The sequence below is a fragment of the Manacus candei genome, unplaced genomic scaffold (genome assembly GCF_025592945.1).
Source record: "Manacus candei isolate 608988 ecotype Guabito, Panama unplaced genomic scaffold, ASM2559294v1 h1tg000198l, whole genome shotgun sequence".
In the NCBI taxonomy this organism is placed as follows: domain Eukaryota; kingdom Metazoa; phylum Chordata; class Aves; order Passeriformes; family Pipridae; genus Manacus; species Manacus candei.
Window position 1 is genome coordinate 38,781 of NW_026138246.1, and position 13,368 is coordinate 52,148.

The 13,368-nt window shown below is 55.6% G+C and overlaps 1 protein-coding gene across 1 annotated transcript in view; it reads left to right on the forward strand.

Annotated features, from left to right (window-relative positions):
- The window catches only part of PTK2B (protein tyrosine kinase 2 beta), a 59,872-nt gene that overhangs the window by 38,771 nt on the left and 7,733 nt on the right, over nt 1–13,368 (forward strand). The window contains exons 24-28 of the mRNA XM_051774388.1: nt 381–527; nt 6,187–6,222; nt 6,511–6,538; nt 9,385–9,431; nt 10,081–10,224. Coding sequence (XP_051630348.1) covers nt 381–527; nt 6,187–6,222; nt 6,511–6,538; nt 9,385–9,431; nt 10,081–10,224 — 402 coding nt within the window. The remainder of the gene's footprint in view (nt 1–380; nt 528–6,186; nt 6,223–6,510; nt 6,539–9,384; nt 9,432–10,080; nt 10,225–13,368) is intronic.

The following is a 13,368-nucleotide window of genomic DNA, read 5'->3' on the forward strand; positions in this document are numbered from 1 at the left end:
TTCCTTGGGATTTTAGGGCGGTTCCTTGGGACTTCAGGGCAGTTCCTCAGGAATTCGAGGTGGTTCCTCATAAATTTGGAGCCATTCCTTGGGATTTTAGGGCAGTTCCTCAGGAATTTGAGGCAGTTCCTCATAAATTTGGAGCTGTTCCTTGGGATTTTAGGGCGGTTCCTTGGGACTTTAGGTCGGTTCCTCAGGAATTTGGGTCAGTTCCTTGGGATTTTCGTGCAGTTCCTCGGGACTTTGGGGCAATTCCTTGGGACTTTGCGGCGGTTCCTTTAGGGCGGAACAGCAGCCCTTGGGATCTGGCGTCGATCCCGAAATCCCGGCGGGAATTCCGGCTCCTGATCCCTCCTTTCCCGGGGTGGGGGGGGCTCCAGGAGGAAGATTTCCTGCGGCCCAGCAGCCGGGAGGAGGCCCAGAGGCTGCTGGAGCTGGAGAGGCTGCGCGTGGAGAGGGTCATGGAGCGGCAGCAGCGCGAGATGCTCGAGGACGACCGGTGGCTGCGGCGCGAGGTGGAGAGCCTGGTGAGAAATCCTGGGAATCTGGGAATGTGGGAATGGGGGAATGGGGGGATGGGACGGTCGGTGGCTGCGGCGCGAGGTGGAGAGCCTGGTGAGAAATCCTGGGAATCTGGGAATCTGGGAATGGGGGGATGTGGGAATGGGATGGTCGGTGGCTGCGGCGCGAGGTGGAGAGCCTGGTGAGAAATCCTGGGAATGTGGAAATCTGGGAATGTGGGAATGGGACGGTCGGTGGCTGCGGCGCGAGGTGGAGAGCCTGGTGAGAAATCCTGGGAATTGGGGAATGTGGGAATGTGGGAATGGGGGAATGTGGGAATGGGACAATGGGTGGGTGCAGCACGAGGTGGAGAGCCTGGTGAGACAGCCCGGGAATCTGGGACTGGGGGAATGTGGGAATGTGGGAATGGGGGAATGTGGGAATGGGATGATGGGTGGCTGCGGTGTGAGGTGGAGAGCCTGGTGAGACAGCCCGGGAATCTGGGAATGTGGGGATGTGGGAATGTGGGAATGGGATGGTCGGTGGCTGCGGTGTGAGGTGGAGAGCCTGGTGAGAAATCCTGGGAATCCGGGAATGTGGGAATGTGGGAATGGGATGATGGGTGGCTGCGGCGCGAGGTGGAGAGCCTGGTGAGACAGCCCGGGAATGTGGGAATGTGGGAATGTGGGAATGTGGGAATGTGGGAATGGGATGATGGGTGGCTGCGGCGCGAGGTGGAGAGCCTGGTGAGACATTGCAGGAATGGGGGAATGTGGGAATGGGATGGTCGGTGGCTGCGGCACAAGGTGGAGAGCCTGGTGAGAAATCTTGGGAATGTGGGAATGTGGGAATGGGACGATCAGTGGCTGCGGCGTGAGGTGGAGAGCCTGGTGAGACATCCTGGGAATGTGGGAATGTGGGAATGTGGGAATGGGACGATTCGTGGCTGCAGCACGAGGTGGAGAGCCTGGGGAGAAATCCCGGGAATGTGGGGATGTGGGAATGTGGGAATGTGGGGATGGGGGAATCTGGGAATGTGGGAATGGGACGATGGGTGGCTGTGGCACGAGGTGGAGAGCCTGGTGAGACATCCTGGGAATCTGGGAATCTGGGAATGTGGGAATGTGGGAATGGGACGGTCGGTGGCTGCTGCATGAGGTGGACAGCCTGGTGAGACAGCCCGGGAATGTGGGAATGTGGGAATGTGGGGATGGGACAGTCGGTGGCTGCGGCGCGAGGTGGAGAGCCTGGTGAGAAATCCTGGGAATTGGGGAATGTGGGAATGTGGGAATGGGACGGTCGGTGGCTGCGGCGCGAGGTGGAGAGCCTGGTGAGACAGCCCGGGAATCTGGGAATGTGGGAATGTGGGAATGGGATGATGGGTGGGTGCGGCACGAGGTGGAGAGCCTGGTGAGACATCCTGGGAATGTGGGAATCTGGGAAGGTGGGAATGTGGGAATGGGATGATCGGTGGCTGCGGTGCGAGGTGGAGAGCCTGGTGAGACATCCTGGGAATCTGGGACTGGGGGAATGTGGGAATGTGGGAATGGGACGGTCGGTGGCTGCGGCGCGAGGTGGAGAGCCTGGTGAGAAATCCTGGGAATCTGGGAATCTGGGAATGGGGGGATGTGGGAATGGGATGGTCGGTGGCTGCGGCGCGAGGTGGAGAGCCTGGTGAGAAATCCTGGGAATGTGGAAATCTGGGAATGTGGGAATGGGACGGTCGGTGGCTGCGGCGCGAGGTGGAGAGCCTGGTGAGAAATCCTGGGAATTGGGGAATGTGGGAATGTGGGAATGGGGGAATGTGGGAATGGGACAATGGGTGGGTGCAGCACGAGGTGGAGAGCCTGGTGAGACAGCCCGGGAATCTGGGACTGGGGGAATGTGGGAATGTGGGAATGGGGGAATGTGGGAATGGGATGATGGGTGGCTGCGGTGTGAGGTGGAGAGCCTGGTGAGACAGCCCGGGAATCTGGGAATGTGGGGATGTGGGAATGTGGGAATGGGATGGTCGGTGGCTGCGGTGTGAGGTGGAGAGCCTGGTGAGAAATCCTGGGAATCCGGGAATGTGGGAATGTGGGAATGGGATGATGGGTGGCTGCGGCGCGAGGTGGAGAGCCTGGTGAGACAGCCCGGGAATGTGGGAATGTGGGAATGTGGGAATGTGGGAATGTGGGAATGGGATGATGGGTGGCTGCGGCGCGAGGTGGAGAGCCTGGTGAGACATTGCAGGAATGGGGGAATGTGGGAATGGGATGGTCGGTGGCTGCGGCACAAGGTGGAGAGCCTGGTGAGAAATCTTGGGAATGTGGGAATGTGGGAATGGGACGATCAGTGGCTGCGGCGTGAGGTGGAGAGCCTGGTGAGACATCCTGGGAATGTGGGAATGTGGGAATGTGGGAATGGGACGATTCGTGGCTGCAGCACGAGGTGGAGAGCCTGGGGAGAAATCCCGGGAATGTGGGGATGTGGGAATGTGGGAATGTGGGGATGGGGGAATCTGGGAATGTGGGAATGGGACGATGGGTGGCTGTGGCACGAGGTGGAGAGCCTGGTGAGACATCCTGGGAATCTGGGAATCTGGGAATGTGGGAATGTGGGAATGGGACGGTCGGTGGCTGCTGCATGAGGTGGACAGCCTGGTGAGACAGCCCGGGAATGTGGGAATGTGGGAATGTGGGGATGGGACAGTCGGTGGCTGCGGCGCGAGGTGGAGAGCCTGGTGAGAAATCCTGGGAATTGGGGAATGTGGGAATGTGGGAATGGGACGGTCGGTGGCTGCGGCGCGAGGTGGAGAGCCTGGTGAGACAGCCCGGGAATCTGGGAATGTGGGAATGTGGGAATGGGATGATGGGTGGGTGCGGCACGAGGTGGAGAGCCTGGTGAGACATCCTGGGAATGTGGGAATCTGGGAAGGTGGGAATGTGGGAATGGGATGATCGGTGGCTGCGGTGCGAGGTGGAGAGCCTGGTGAGACATCCTGGGAATCTGGGACTGGGGGAATGTGGGAATGTGGGAATGGGACGGTCGGTGGCTGCGGCGCGAGGTGGAGAGCCTGGTGAGACAGCCCGGGAATCTGGGAATGTGGGAATGTGGGAATGTGGGGATGGGACAGTCGGTGGCTGCGGCGCGAGGTGGAGAGCCTGGTGAGAAATCCTGGGAATTGGGGAATGTGGGAATGTGGGAATGGGACGGTCGGTGGCTGCGGCGCGAGGTGGAGAGCCTGGTGAGACAGCCCGGGAATCTGGGAATGTGGGAATGTGGGAATGGGATGATGGGTGGGTGCGGCACGAGGTGGAGAGCCTGGTGAGACATCCTGGGAATGTGGGAATCTGGGAAGGTGGGAATGTGGGAATGGGATGATCGGTGGCTGCGGCGCGAGGTGGAGAGCCTGGTGAGAAATCCTGGGAATCTGGGACTGGGGGAATGTGGGAATGTGGGAATGGGACGGTCGGTGGCTGCGGTGTGAGGTGGAGAGCCTGGTGAGACATCCTGGGAATCTGGGAATGTGGGAATGTGGGGATGGGACGATGGGTGGCTGCGGCGCGAGGCGGAGAGCCTGGTGAGAAATCCTGGGAATGTGGGAATCTGGGAATGTGGGAATGTGGGAATGTGGGAATGGGATGATGGGTGGCTGCGGTGTAAGGTGGAGAGCCTGGTGAGAAATCCCGGGAATGTGGGGATGTGGGAATGTGGGAATGTGGGAATGTGGGAATGTGGGAATGTGGGAATGTGGGAATGTGGGGATGGGTGGCTGCGGCGCGAGGTGGAGAGCCTGGTGAGAAATCCTGGGAATGTGGGAATGTGGAAATGTGGGGATGGGGCGGGGGAGATCGGCCGGTTCCAGCCCTGACAGCTCCCGCTATCCCGGGTGGGGCCATCCTGGATTTGGACCCCTTTTCCCCCTTTTTCTCCCTTTTTGCCCCCTTTCCCCCCTTTTTCCCCCTTATCCCCCTTTTCCCACCTTTTTTTCCCCCTTTCTTCCCCCTTTTCCCCCCTCTTTTCCCGTTTTCCCCCCCTTTTTCCTCCTTTCCCCCCATTTCCTCCTCCTTTCTCCCCGTTTTTCCCCCCTCTTCCCCTCCTTTTCTCCACCTTTTTTCCCTCCTTTTTCCTTCTTTTTTTTCCTCCCTTTTTTTTACTCTTTTTTCCCTCCCCTTTTTCCCTCCCCTTCCCCTCCCTTTTTTTCTCCCCTTTTTTCTCCCTCTTCCCCCCTCTTTTCCCCCTTTTTTCTTCCTTTTTCCCTCCCTTTTTTTTACTCCCCTTTTTCCTCTCCTTTTTTCCTCCCCGTTTTCCCCTTTTTCCCTTTTTTTTCTCCCATTATTTCCTCCCCCTTTTTCCTCCCCTTTTCCTTCGTTTTTTTCTCCCTTTTTTTTCCTCCCCTTTTTCTCCCTTTTTTCTCCCTTTTTTCCTCCCTCTTTTTCCCTCCTTTCCCCCCCTTTTCTCTCTTTTTTCCCCTCTTCCCCCCCCCTTTTTCCTCCCCTTCCCCCCCTTTTCCCCTTTTTTTAACTCCTCTTTTTTTCTCCCCTTTTTCTCTCTCTTTTTCCCCTTCCCCCCCTTTTTCCTCCCCTCTTTCTCCCTTTTTTATACCTTCCCCCCCTTTTTTCTTCCTTTTTTCCTCCCTCTTTTTCCCCCCGTTTTCCTCCCCTTTCCCCCCTTTTTTCCTTCCCTTTTTTCTTCCATTTTTTCCTCCCTTTTTTCTCCCTTTTTTTCTCCTTTTTTCTCCCTTTTTTATTCCCTCTTTTTTCCCTTTTCCCCCCTCTTTTCCCCTTTTTTTTACTTCCCTTTTCCCCCTCTTTTTCTCCCCTTTTTTCATCCCCGTCCCCCCCTTTTTCCCTTTTTTTACTCCCCTTTTTTTCTCCCCTTTTTTCTCTCTTTTTTTTCCCTTTCTCCCCCTTTTTTTCCCTCCCTTTTTTCTCCCTTTTTTCCTCCCTCTTTTTCCCCCCGTTTTTCTCCCCTTTTCCCCCTTTTCCCATCTCTTTTTTCTTCCTTTTTTTCCTCCCCTTTTTTCTCCCTTTTTTTCTCCTTTTTTTCTCCCTCTTTTTTTCCCTTCCCCCCCCTTTTCCCCCTTTTTTTACTTCCCTTTTTCCCCCTCTTTTTCCCCCCGTTTTTCTCCCCTTTTCCCCTTTTCCCATCTCTTTTTTCTTCCTTTTTTTCCTCCCCTTTTTTCTCCCTTTTTTTCTCCTTTTTTTCTCCCTCTTTTTTTCCCTTCCCCCCCCTTTTTCCCCCTTTTTTTACTTCCCTTTTTCCCCCTCTTTTTCCCCCTTTTTTCCTCCCCTTCCCCCCCCTTTTTCCCTTTTTTTTACTCCACTTTTTTTCTCCCCTTTTTTTCTTCCCATTTTCCTCCCTTTTTCTTCTCCCTCTTTTTCCCTCCCTTTCCCCTCTTGTTTCTCCCCTTTTATCTCCCTTTTTTCCTCCCTTTTCCCCCCGTTTTTCTCCCCTTTTCCCCTTTTTCCATCTCTTTTTTCTTCCTTTTTTCCTCCCCTTTTTATCTCCCTTTTTTCCTCCCTCTTTTTTTCTCCCTCTTTTTTCCCCCCTCTTTTTTTCTCCCTCTGTTTTTTCTCCCTCTTTTTTCCCCCCCTTTTTCCCCCCCCCTTTTTATCCCCCTTTTTTTTTCCCTCCCCTTTTCCCCCCATTCCCTTTTCCCCCATTTTTCCCGGTCTCTCACCGAGTTTCTCCCCCTCCCAGGACCCCACGGTGTTCATGAACAACAACATTCCCCCGGTGAGTGATTCCAAACCCGGGAAAATCCCGTGGATTTGACTGCACCCCTTTTTTTGGGAACACCAGGAGCTCCCATTTCCCTTCCCCTCACCCAGGACACAAATATTTCTCCCTTTTCCCCCCTCACTTTGGGGAAAAAACATCCTGAAAACGATAAATCCTGGGAAATGCCGGCGGGCTGGAGCCCCCAGGAATTTCCAGGAGGGATTTCTGACTCCTCTTCCCTCTTTTCCCGCCCCCAGCCGGGATTTTGTGCCTCTAATTCCCTATTTTTCCCCCCCCTCACAGCTGCTCCCAGAGAAGGAGACGGATTACAGTGAGTTCCCAGGCTTTTCCATGGATCTCCCACCCCGGGGCCGGGATTTGGGATCCTCCCGGCTTTGGGATGCTCCAGGAGGGAATTCCCACATCCCAGGGGGGGATTGGATCCCGGGGGAAGGTGGGATGGCTGGGATGGGACAGGGACACGCTGCTCCGGGCTGGGGGGTGTATTCCAGGGGTTCTGCAGCATTCCCAAGGATCCTGCAGCATTCCCAGGGCTTCTGCATCATTCCCAGGGATCCCAGGGGTCCTTCAGCATTCCCAGGGCTCCTGCAGCATTCCCAGGGGTCCCAGGGGTCCCACAGCATTCTCAGGGCTCCTGCAGCATTCCCATGTGTCCCATGAGTCCTTCAGCATTCCCAAGGATCCTGCAGCATTCCCAAGGATCCTGCAGTGTTCCCAGGGCTCCTGCAGCATTCCCAGGTGTCCTGCAGCATTCCCAAGAGTTCCACAGCATTCCCAGGGCTCCTGCATCATTCCCAGGGATCCCAGGGTTCCTGCAGTGTTCCCAGGGGTCCCACGAGTCCCACGAGTCCTTCAGCATTCCCAAGGATCCTGCAGCTTTCCCAGGGCTCCCACAGCATTCCCAGATGTCCCAAGTGTTCCTCCAGCATTCCCTGGACTCCTGCTGCATTCCCAGCATTTCCAGGGCTCCTGCAGCATTCCCACAGGTCCCAGGGCTCCTGAAGCATTCCCAGGTGTCCCAGGGGTCCCACAGCATTCCCAGGACTCCAGCAGCATTTCCAGGTGTCCAGCAGCATTCCCAGCATTCCCAGGGCTCCTGCAGTGTTCCCAGGGGTCCCAGGTGTCCCACAACATTCCCAGGTGTTCTGCAGCATTCCCTGGGATCCTGCAGTGTTCCTGGGTTTCCGTAGGAGCAGCTGGATTGACTCTTTTTCCCTTCCCTCCCCTTCCCTTCCCTTCCCTTCCCTTCCCTTCCCTTCCCTTCCCTTCCCTTCCCTTCCCTTCCCTTCCCTTCCCTTCCCTTCCCTTCCCTTCCCTTCCCTTCCCTTCCCTTCCCTTCCCTTCCCTTCCCTTCCCTTCCCTTCCCTTCCCAAACCTTCCCAAACCTTCCCAAACCTTCCCTTCCCTTCCCTTCCCTTCCCAAACCTTCCCTTCCCTTCCCTTCCCTTCCCTTCCCTTCCCTTCCCTTCCCTTCCCTTCCCTTCCCTTCCCTTCCCTTCCCTTCCCTTCCCTTCCCTTCCCTTCCCTTCCCTTCCCTTCCCTTCCCTTCCCTTCCCTTCCCTTCCCTTCCCTTCCCTTCCCTTCCCAAACCTTCCCTTCCCAAACCTTCCCTTCCCAAACCTTCCCTTCCCAAACCTTCCCTTCCCAAACCTTCCCTTCCCAAACCTTCCCTTCCCTTCCCTTCCCTTCCCTTCCCTTCCCTTCCCTTCCCTTCCCTTCCCTTCCCTTCCCTTCCCTTCCCTTCCCTTCCCTTCCCTTCCCTTCCCTTCCCTTCCCTTCCCTTCCCTTCCCTTCCCTTCCCTTCCCTTCCCAAACCTTCCCTTCCCAAACCTTCCCTTCCCAAACCTTCCCTTCCCTTCCCAAACCTTCCCTTCCCTTCCCAAACCTTCCCTTCCCTTCCCTTCCCAAACCTTCCCTTCCCTTCCCTTCCCTTCCCTTCCCTTCCCTTCCCTTCCCTTCCCTTCCCTTCCCTTCCCTTCCCTTCCCTTCCCTTCCCTTCCCTTCCCTTCCCTTCCCTTCCCTTCCCTTCCCTTCCCTTCCCTTCCCTTCCCTTCCCTTCCCAAACCTTCCCTTCCCAAACCTTCCCTTCCCAAACCTTCCCTTCCCAAACCTTCCCTTCCCAAACCTTCCCTTCCCAAACCTTCCCTTCCCAAACCTTCCCTTCCCAAACCTTCCCTTCCCTTCCCTTCCCTTCCCTTCCCTTCCCTTCCCTTCCCTTCCCTTCCCTTCCCTTCCCTTCCCTTCCCTTCCCTTCCCTTCCCTTCCCTTCCCTTCCCTTCCCTTCCCTTCCCTTCCCTTCCCTTCCCAAACCTTCCCAAACCTTCCCAAACCTTCCCTTCCCTTCCCAAACCTTCCCTTCCCTTCCCAAACCTTCCCTTCCCTTCCCTTCCCAAACCTTCCCTTCCCTTCCCTTCCCTTCCCAAACCTTCCCTTCCCTTCCCTTCCCTTCCCTTCCCTTCCCTTCCCTTCCCTTCCCTTCCCTTCCCTTCCCTTCCCTTCCCTTCCCTTCCCTTCCCTTCCCTTCCCTTCCCTTCCCTTCCCTTCCCTTCCCTTCCCTTCCCTTCCCTTCCCTTCCCTTCCCTTCCCTTCCCTTCCCTTCCCAAACCTTCCCTTCCCAAACCTTCCCAAACCTTCCCAAACCTTCCCAAACCTTCCCAAACCTTCCCTTCCCAAACCTTCCCTTCCCTTCCCTTCCCTTCCCTTCCCTTCCCTTCCCTTCCCTTCCCTTCCCTTCCCTTCCCTTCCCTTCCCTTCCCTTCCCTTCCCTTCCCTTCCCTTCCCTTCCCTTCCCAAACCTTCCCTTCCCAAACCTTCCCAAACCTTCCCTTCCCTTCCCTTCCCAAACCTTCCCTTCCCTTCCCTTCCCTTCCCAAACCTTCCCTTCCCTTCCCTTCCCTTCCCTTCCCTTCCCTTCCCTTCCCTTCCCTTCCCTTCCCTTCCCTTCCCTTCCCTTCCCTTCCCTTCCCTTCCCTTCCCTTCCCTTCCCTTCCCTTCCCTTCCCAAACCTTCCCAAACCTTCCCAAACCTTCCCAAACCTTCCCAAACCTTCCCAAACCTTCCCTTCCCAAACCTTCCCTTCCCTTCCCAAACCTTCCCTTCCCAAACCTTCCCTTCCCAAACCTTCCCAAACCTTCCCTCCCCATCCCTCTGGAGCAGCGCAGTTCACGGGGCCCCCCCAGAAGCCTCCAAGACTCGGGGCACAGGTGAGACCCCCGGGATCGGGATTGGGACACCGGGATCCCGCTCCTCCATCTCCTTCCCGGCCCCTCCCCACCCTCCCAGCCGGGAATCCCTTCCCAATCTCCCCCCCAAATCTCCCCTTTCCCACTGGGATCCATTCCCTGGGGCCTGGCATTCCAGGCCCTCATCCCCAGTCCCTCTCCAGCTCTCCTGGAGCCCCTTCAGGCTCTGGAATGTGCTCCAAGCTCTCCCGGGATCCTTCCCTTCTCCAGCCTGGCCATTCCCAGCTCTCCCAGCCTGGAGCCAGAGCCTGCCACTGGATCCATCCCCAGCCCAGCTCCTCCCTGGGAAGGAGTTCCGGGAACAAGGGGGTTCCCTGGGAATCTCGGCACTCAGGGCAGGGTCTCCCTTCCCCTTTCCCGCCTTTTCCATCCCCACATTCCATAAAAACCCCTCTGACTGGACTCTGAGTGTCCTTTATCCCAGACTGGTTTGGATGGGAAGGGATTTTAAGGCTCACCCCATTCCACGTTCGGGGACCCCTCCCGCCATCCCAGCCCGCCCCTTTCCCGCCCTTGGCCCCTCCCCGGGATCCAGAACTCCCAGGACATCCCTCAGCCGTCCCCCCCTTTCCGTGCCCGTCCCCCTGATCCCGCCCTTCCCCGTTCCCAGCCGGTCCCGGCGGTGCCGACGGCGGAGCCGGATCGCCGGGATGACGCCGTGTACGGGAACGTGACGGAGCTGGTGCGGGCGGTGCTGCGGCTCAAGAACGACATCGGCCTCGCCCCCCCCGACGGCTACATCCTGCCCGTCAAGGTGGGAATTCCATGGGATAACACCCAGGGGAGCGGGAATGGGGCGGCCCCCGGGCAGCTCCCGCCGGGTGTTGTTCCGGCGGGTACGGGAGGGAGCGATTCCGGCGTTCCCGGATCCTCCAGCGGGGCCTGGGGGGGACGGTGGGAGGGATTCCGACATTCCCTGCTCTTCCATTGGGTCCTGGAGTCAATGATAGGAGGGATTCCGACATTCCCTGCTCTTCCATTGGGTCCTTGGGTCGATGGTGGGAGAGACTCCAACATTCCCAGCTCCTCCTTTGGATCCTGGAGTCAATGGTGGGAACAATTCCAGCATTCCCTGCTCTTCCTTTGGATCTTTGGGTCAATGGTGGGAACAATTCCAACATTCCCAGCTCCTCCTTTGGGTCCTTGGATCAATGATAGAAGTGTTCCCAACATTCCCAGCTCTTCCATTGAATACTGGGATCAATGATAGGAGAGTTTCCAACATTCCCAGCTCCTCCATTGGATCCTTGAAACAATGATGGGAGAGATTCCAACATTCCCTGCTCTTTCATTGGATCCTTGGGTCAATGGTGGGAACAATTCCAACATTCCCTGCTCTTCCATTGGATCCTTGGGTCAATCATGGGAGAGATTCCAACATTCCCAGCTCCTCCTTTGGATCCTTGGTAGAGTTCCCAACATTCCCAGCTCCTCCTTTGGGTCCCTGGATCAATGATGGGAAAGTTTCCAACATTCCCAGATCTTCCTTTGTGTCCTTGGGAGAGTTTCCAACATTCCCAGCTCCTCCACTGGGGCCTTGGATCAATGGAGGAAGAGATTCCGACATTCCCAGCTCCTCCATTGGATCCTGGGGTCAATGGTGGGAACAATTCCAGCATTCCCAGCTCTTCCATTGGATCCTTGGGTCAATGATAGGAAAGTTTCCAACATTCCCAGCTCTTCCATTGGATCCTGGAGTCAATGATAGGAGAGATTCCAACATTCCCAGCTCCTCCTTTGGGTCCTTGGATCAATGATAGGAGAGTACCCAACATTCCCAGCTCTTCCATTGGATCCTGGGGTCAATGGTGGGAACAATTCCAGCATTCCCTGCTCTTCCTTTGGATCCTGGAGTCAATGATGGGAGAGTTTCCAGCATTCCCAACTCTTCCATTGGATCCTTGGGTCAGTTGGGGGAGCAATTCCAGCACTCTCTGCTCTTCCATTGGATCCTTGGGTCAATCATGGGAGAGATTCCAACATTCCCAGTTCCTCCTTTGGGTCCTTGGATCAATGATAGGAGAGTACCCAACATTCCCAGCTCCTCCTTTGGATCCTGGGGTCAATGGTGGGAACAATTCCAGCATTCCCTGCTCTTCCTTTGGATCCTGGAGTCAATGATGGGAGAGTTTCCAGCATTCCCAACTCTTCCATTGGATCCTTGGGTCAGTTGGGGGAGCAATTCCAGCACTCTCTGCTCTTCCATTGGATCCTTGGGTCAATCATGGGAGAGATTCCAACATTCCCAGTTCCTCCTTTGGGTCCTTGGATCAATGATAGGAGAGTACCCAACATTCCCAGCTCCTCCTTTGGATCCTGGGGTCAATGGTGGGAACAATTCCAGCATTCCCTGCTCTTCCTTTGGATCCTGGAGTCAATGATAGGAGAGTTTCCAACAATCCCAACTCTTCCATTGGATCCTGAGGTCAATGATGGGAGAGTTCCCAACATTCCCAGCTCCTCCTTTGGATCCTGGGATCAATGATAGGAGAGTTTCCAACAATCCCAACTCCTCCTTTGGATCCCTGAGTCAGTGGGGGGAGCAATTCCAGCATTCCCTGCTCTTCCATTGGATCCTGAGGTCAATGGTGGGAGAGTTTCCAGCATTCCCTGTTCCTCTTTTGGATCCTTGGATCAATGATAGAAGTGTTCCCAACATTCCCAGCTCTTCCATTGGATCCTTGGGTCAGTTGGGGGAGCAATTCCAGCTCTCTCTTCTCTTCCATTGGATCCTGGGGTCAATCACGAGAGAGTTCCCAACATTCCCAGCTCTTCCATTGGATCCTGGAGTCAATGATAGGAGAGATTCCAACATTCCCAGCTCCTCCTTTGGGTCCTGGGGTCAATGGTGGGAACAATTCCAGCATTCCCTGCTCTTCCTTTGGATCTTTGGGTCAATGGTGGGAACAATTCCAACATTCCCAGCTCCTCCTTTGGGTCCTTGGATCCATGATAGGAGAGTTCCCAACGTTCCCAGCTCTTCCATTGGATCCTGGAGTCAATGATAGAAGTGTTCCCAACATTCCCAGCTCTTCCTTTGGATCTTTGGGTCAATGGTGGGAACAATTCCAGCATTCCCTGCTCTTCCTTTGGATCTTTGGGTCAATGGTGGGAACAATTCCAACATTCCCAGCTCCTCCTTTGGGTCCTTGGATCAATGATAGAAGTGTTCCCAACATTCCCAGCTCTTCCATTGAATCCTGGGATCAATGATAGGAGAGTTTCCAACATTCCCAGCTCCTCCATTGGATCCTTGAAACAATGATGGGAGAGATTCCAACATTCCCTGCTCTTTCATTGGATCCTTGGGTCAATGGTGGGAACAATTCCAACATTCCCTGCTCTTCCATTGGATCCTTGGGTCAATCATGGGAGAGATTCCAACATTCCCAGCTCCTCCTTTGGATCCTTGGTAGAGTTCCCAACATTCCCAGCTCCTCCTTTGGGTCCCTGGATCAATGATGGGAAAGTTTCCAACATTCCCAGATCTTCCTTTGTGTCCTTGGGAGAGTTTCCAACATTCCCAGCTCCTCCACTGGGGCCTTGGATCAATGGAGGAAGAGATTCCGACATTCCCAGCTCCTCCATTGGATCCTGGGGTCAATGGTGGGAACAATTCCAGCATTCCCAGCTCTTCCATTGGATCCTTGGGTCAATGATAGGAAAGTTTCCAACATTCCCAGCTCTTCCATTGGATCCTGGAGTCAATGATAGGAGAGATTCCAACATTCCCAGCTCCTCCTTTGGGTCCTGGGGTCAATGGTGGGAACAATTCCAGCATTCCCTGCTCTTCCTTTGGATCTTTGGGTCAATGGTGGGAACAATTCCAACATTCCCAGCTCCTCCTTTGGGTCCTTGGATCCATGATAGGAGAGTTCCCAACGTTCCCAGCTCTTCC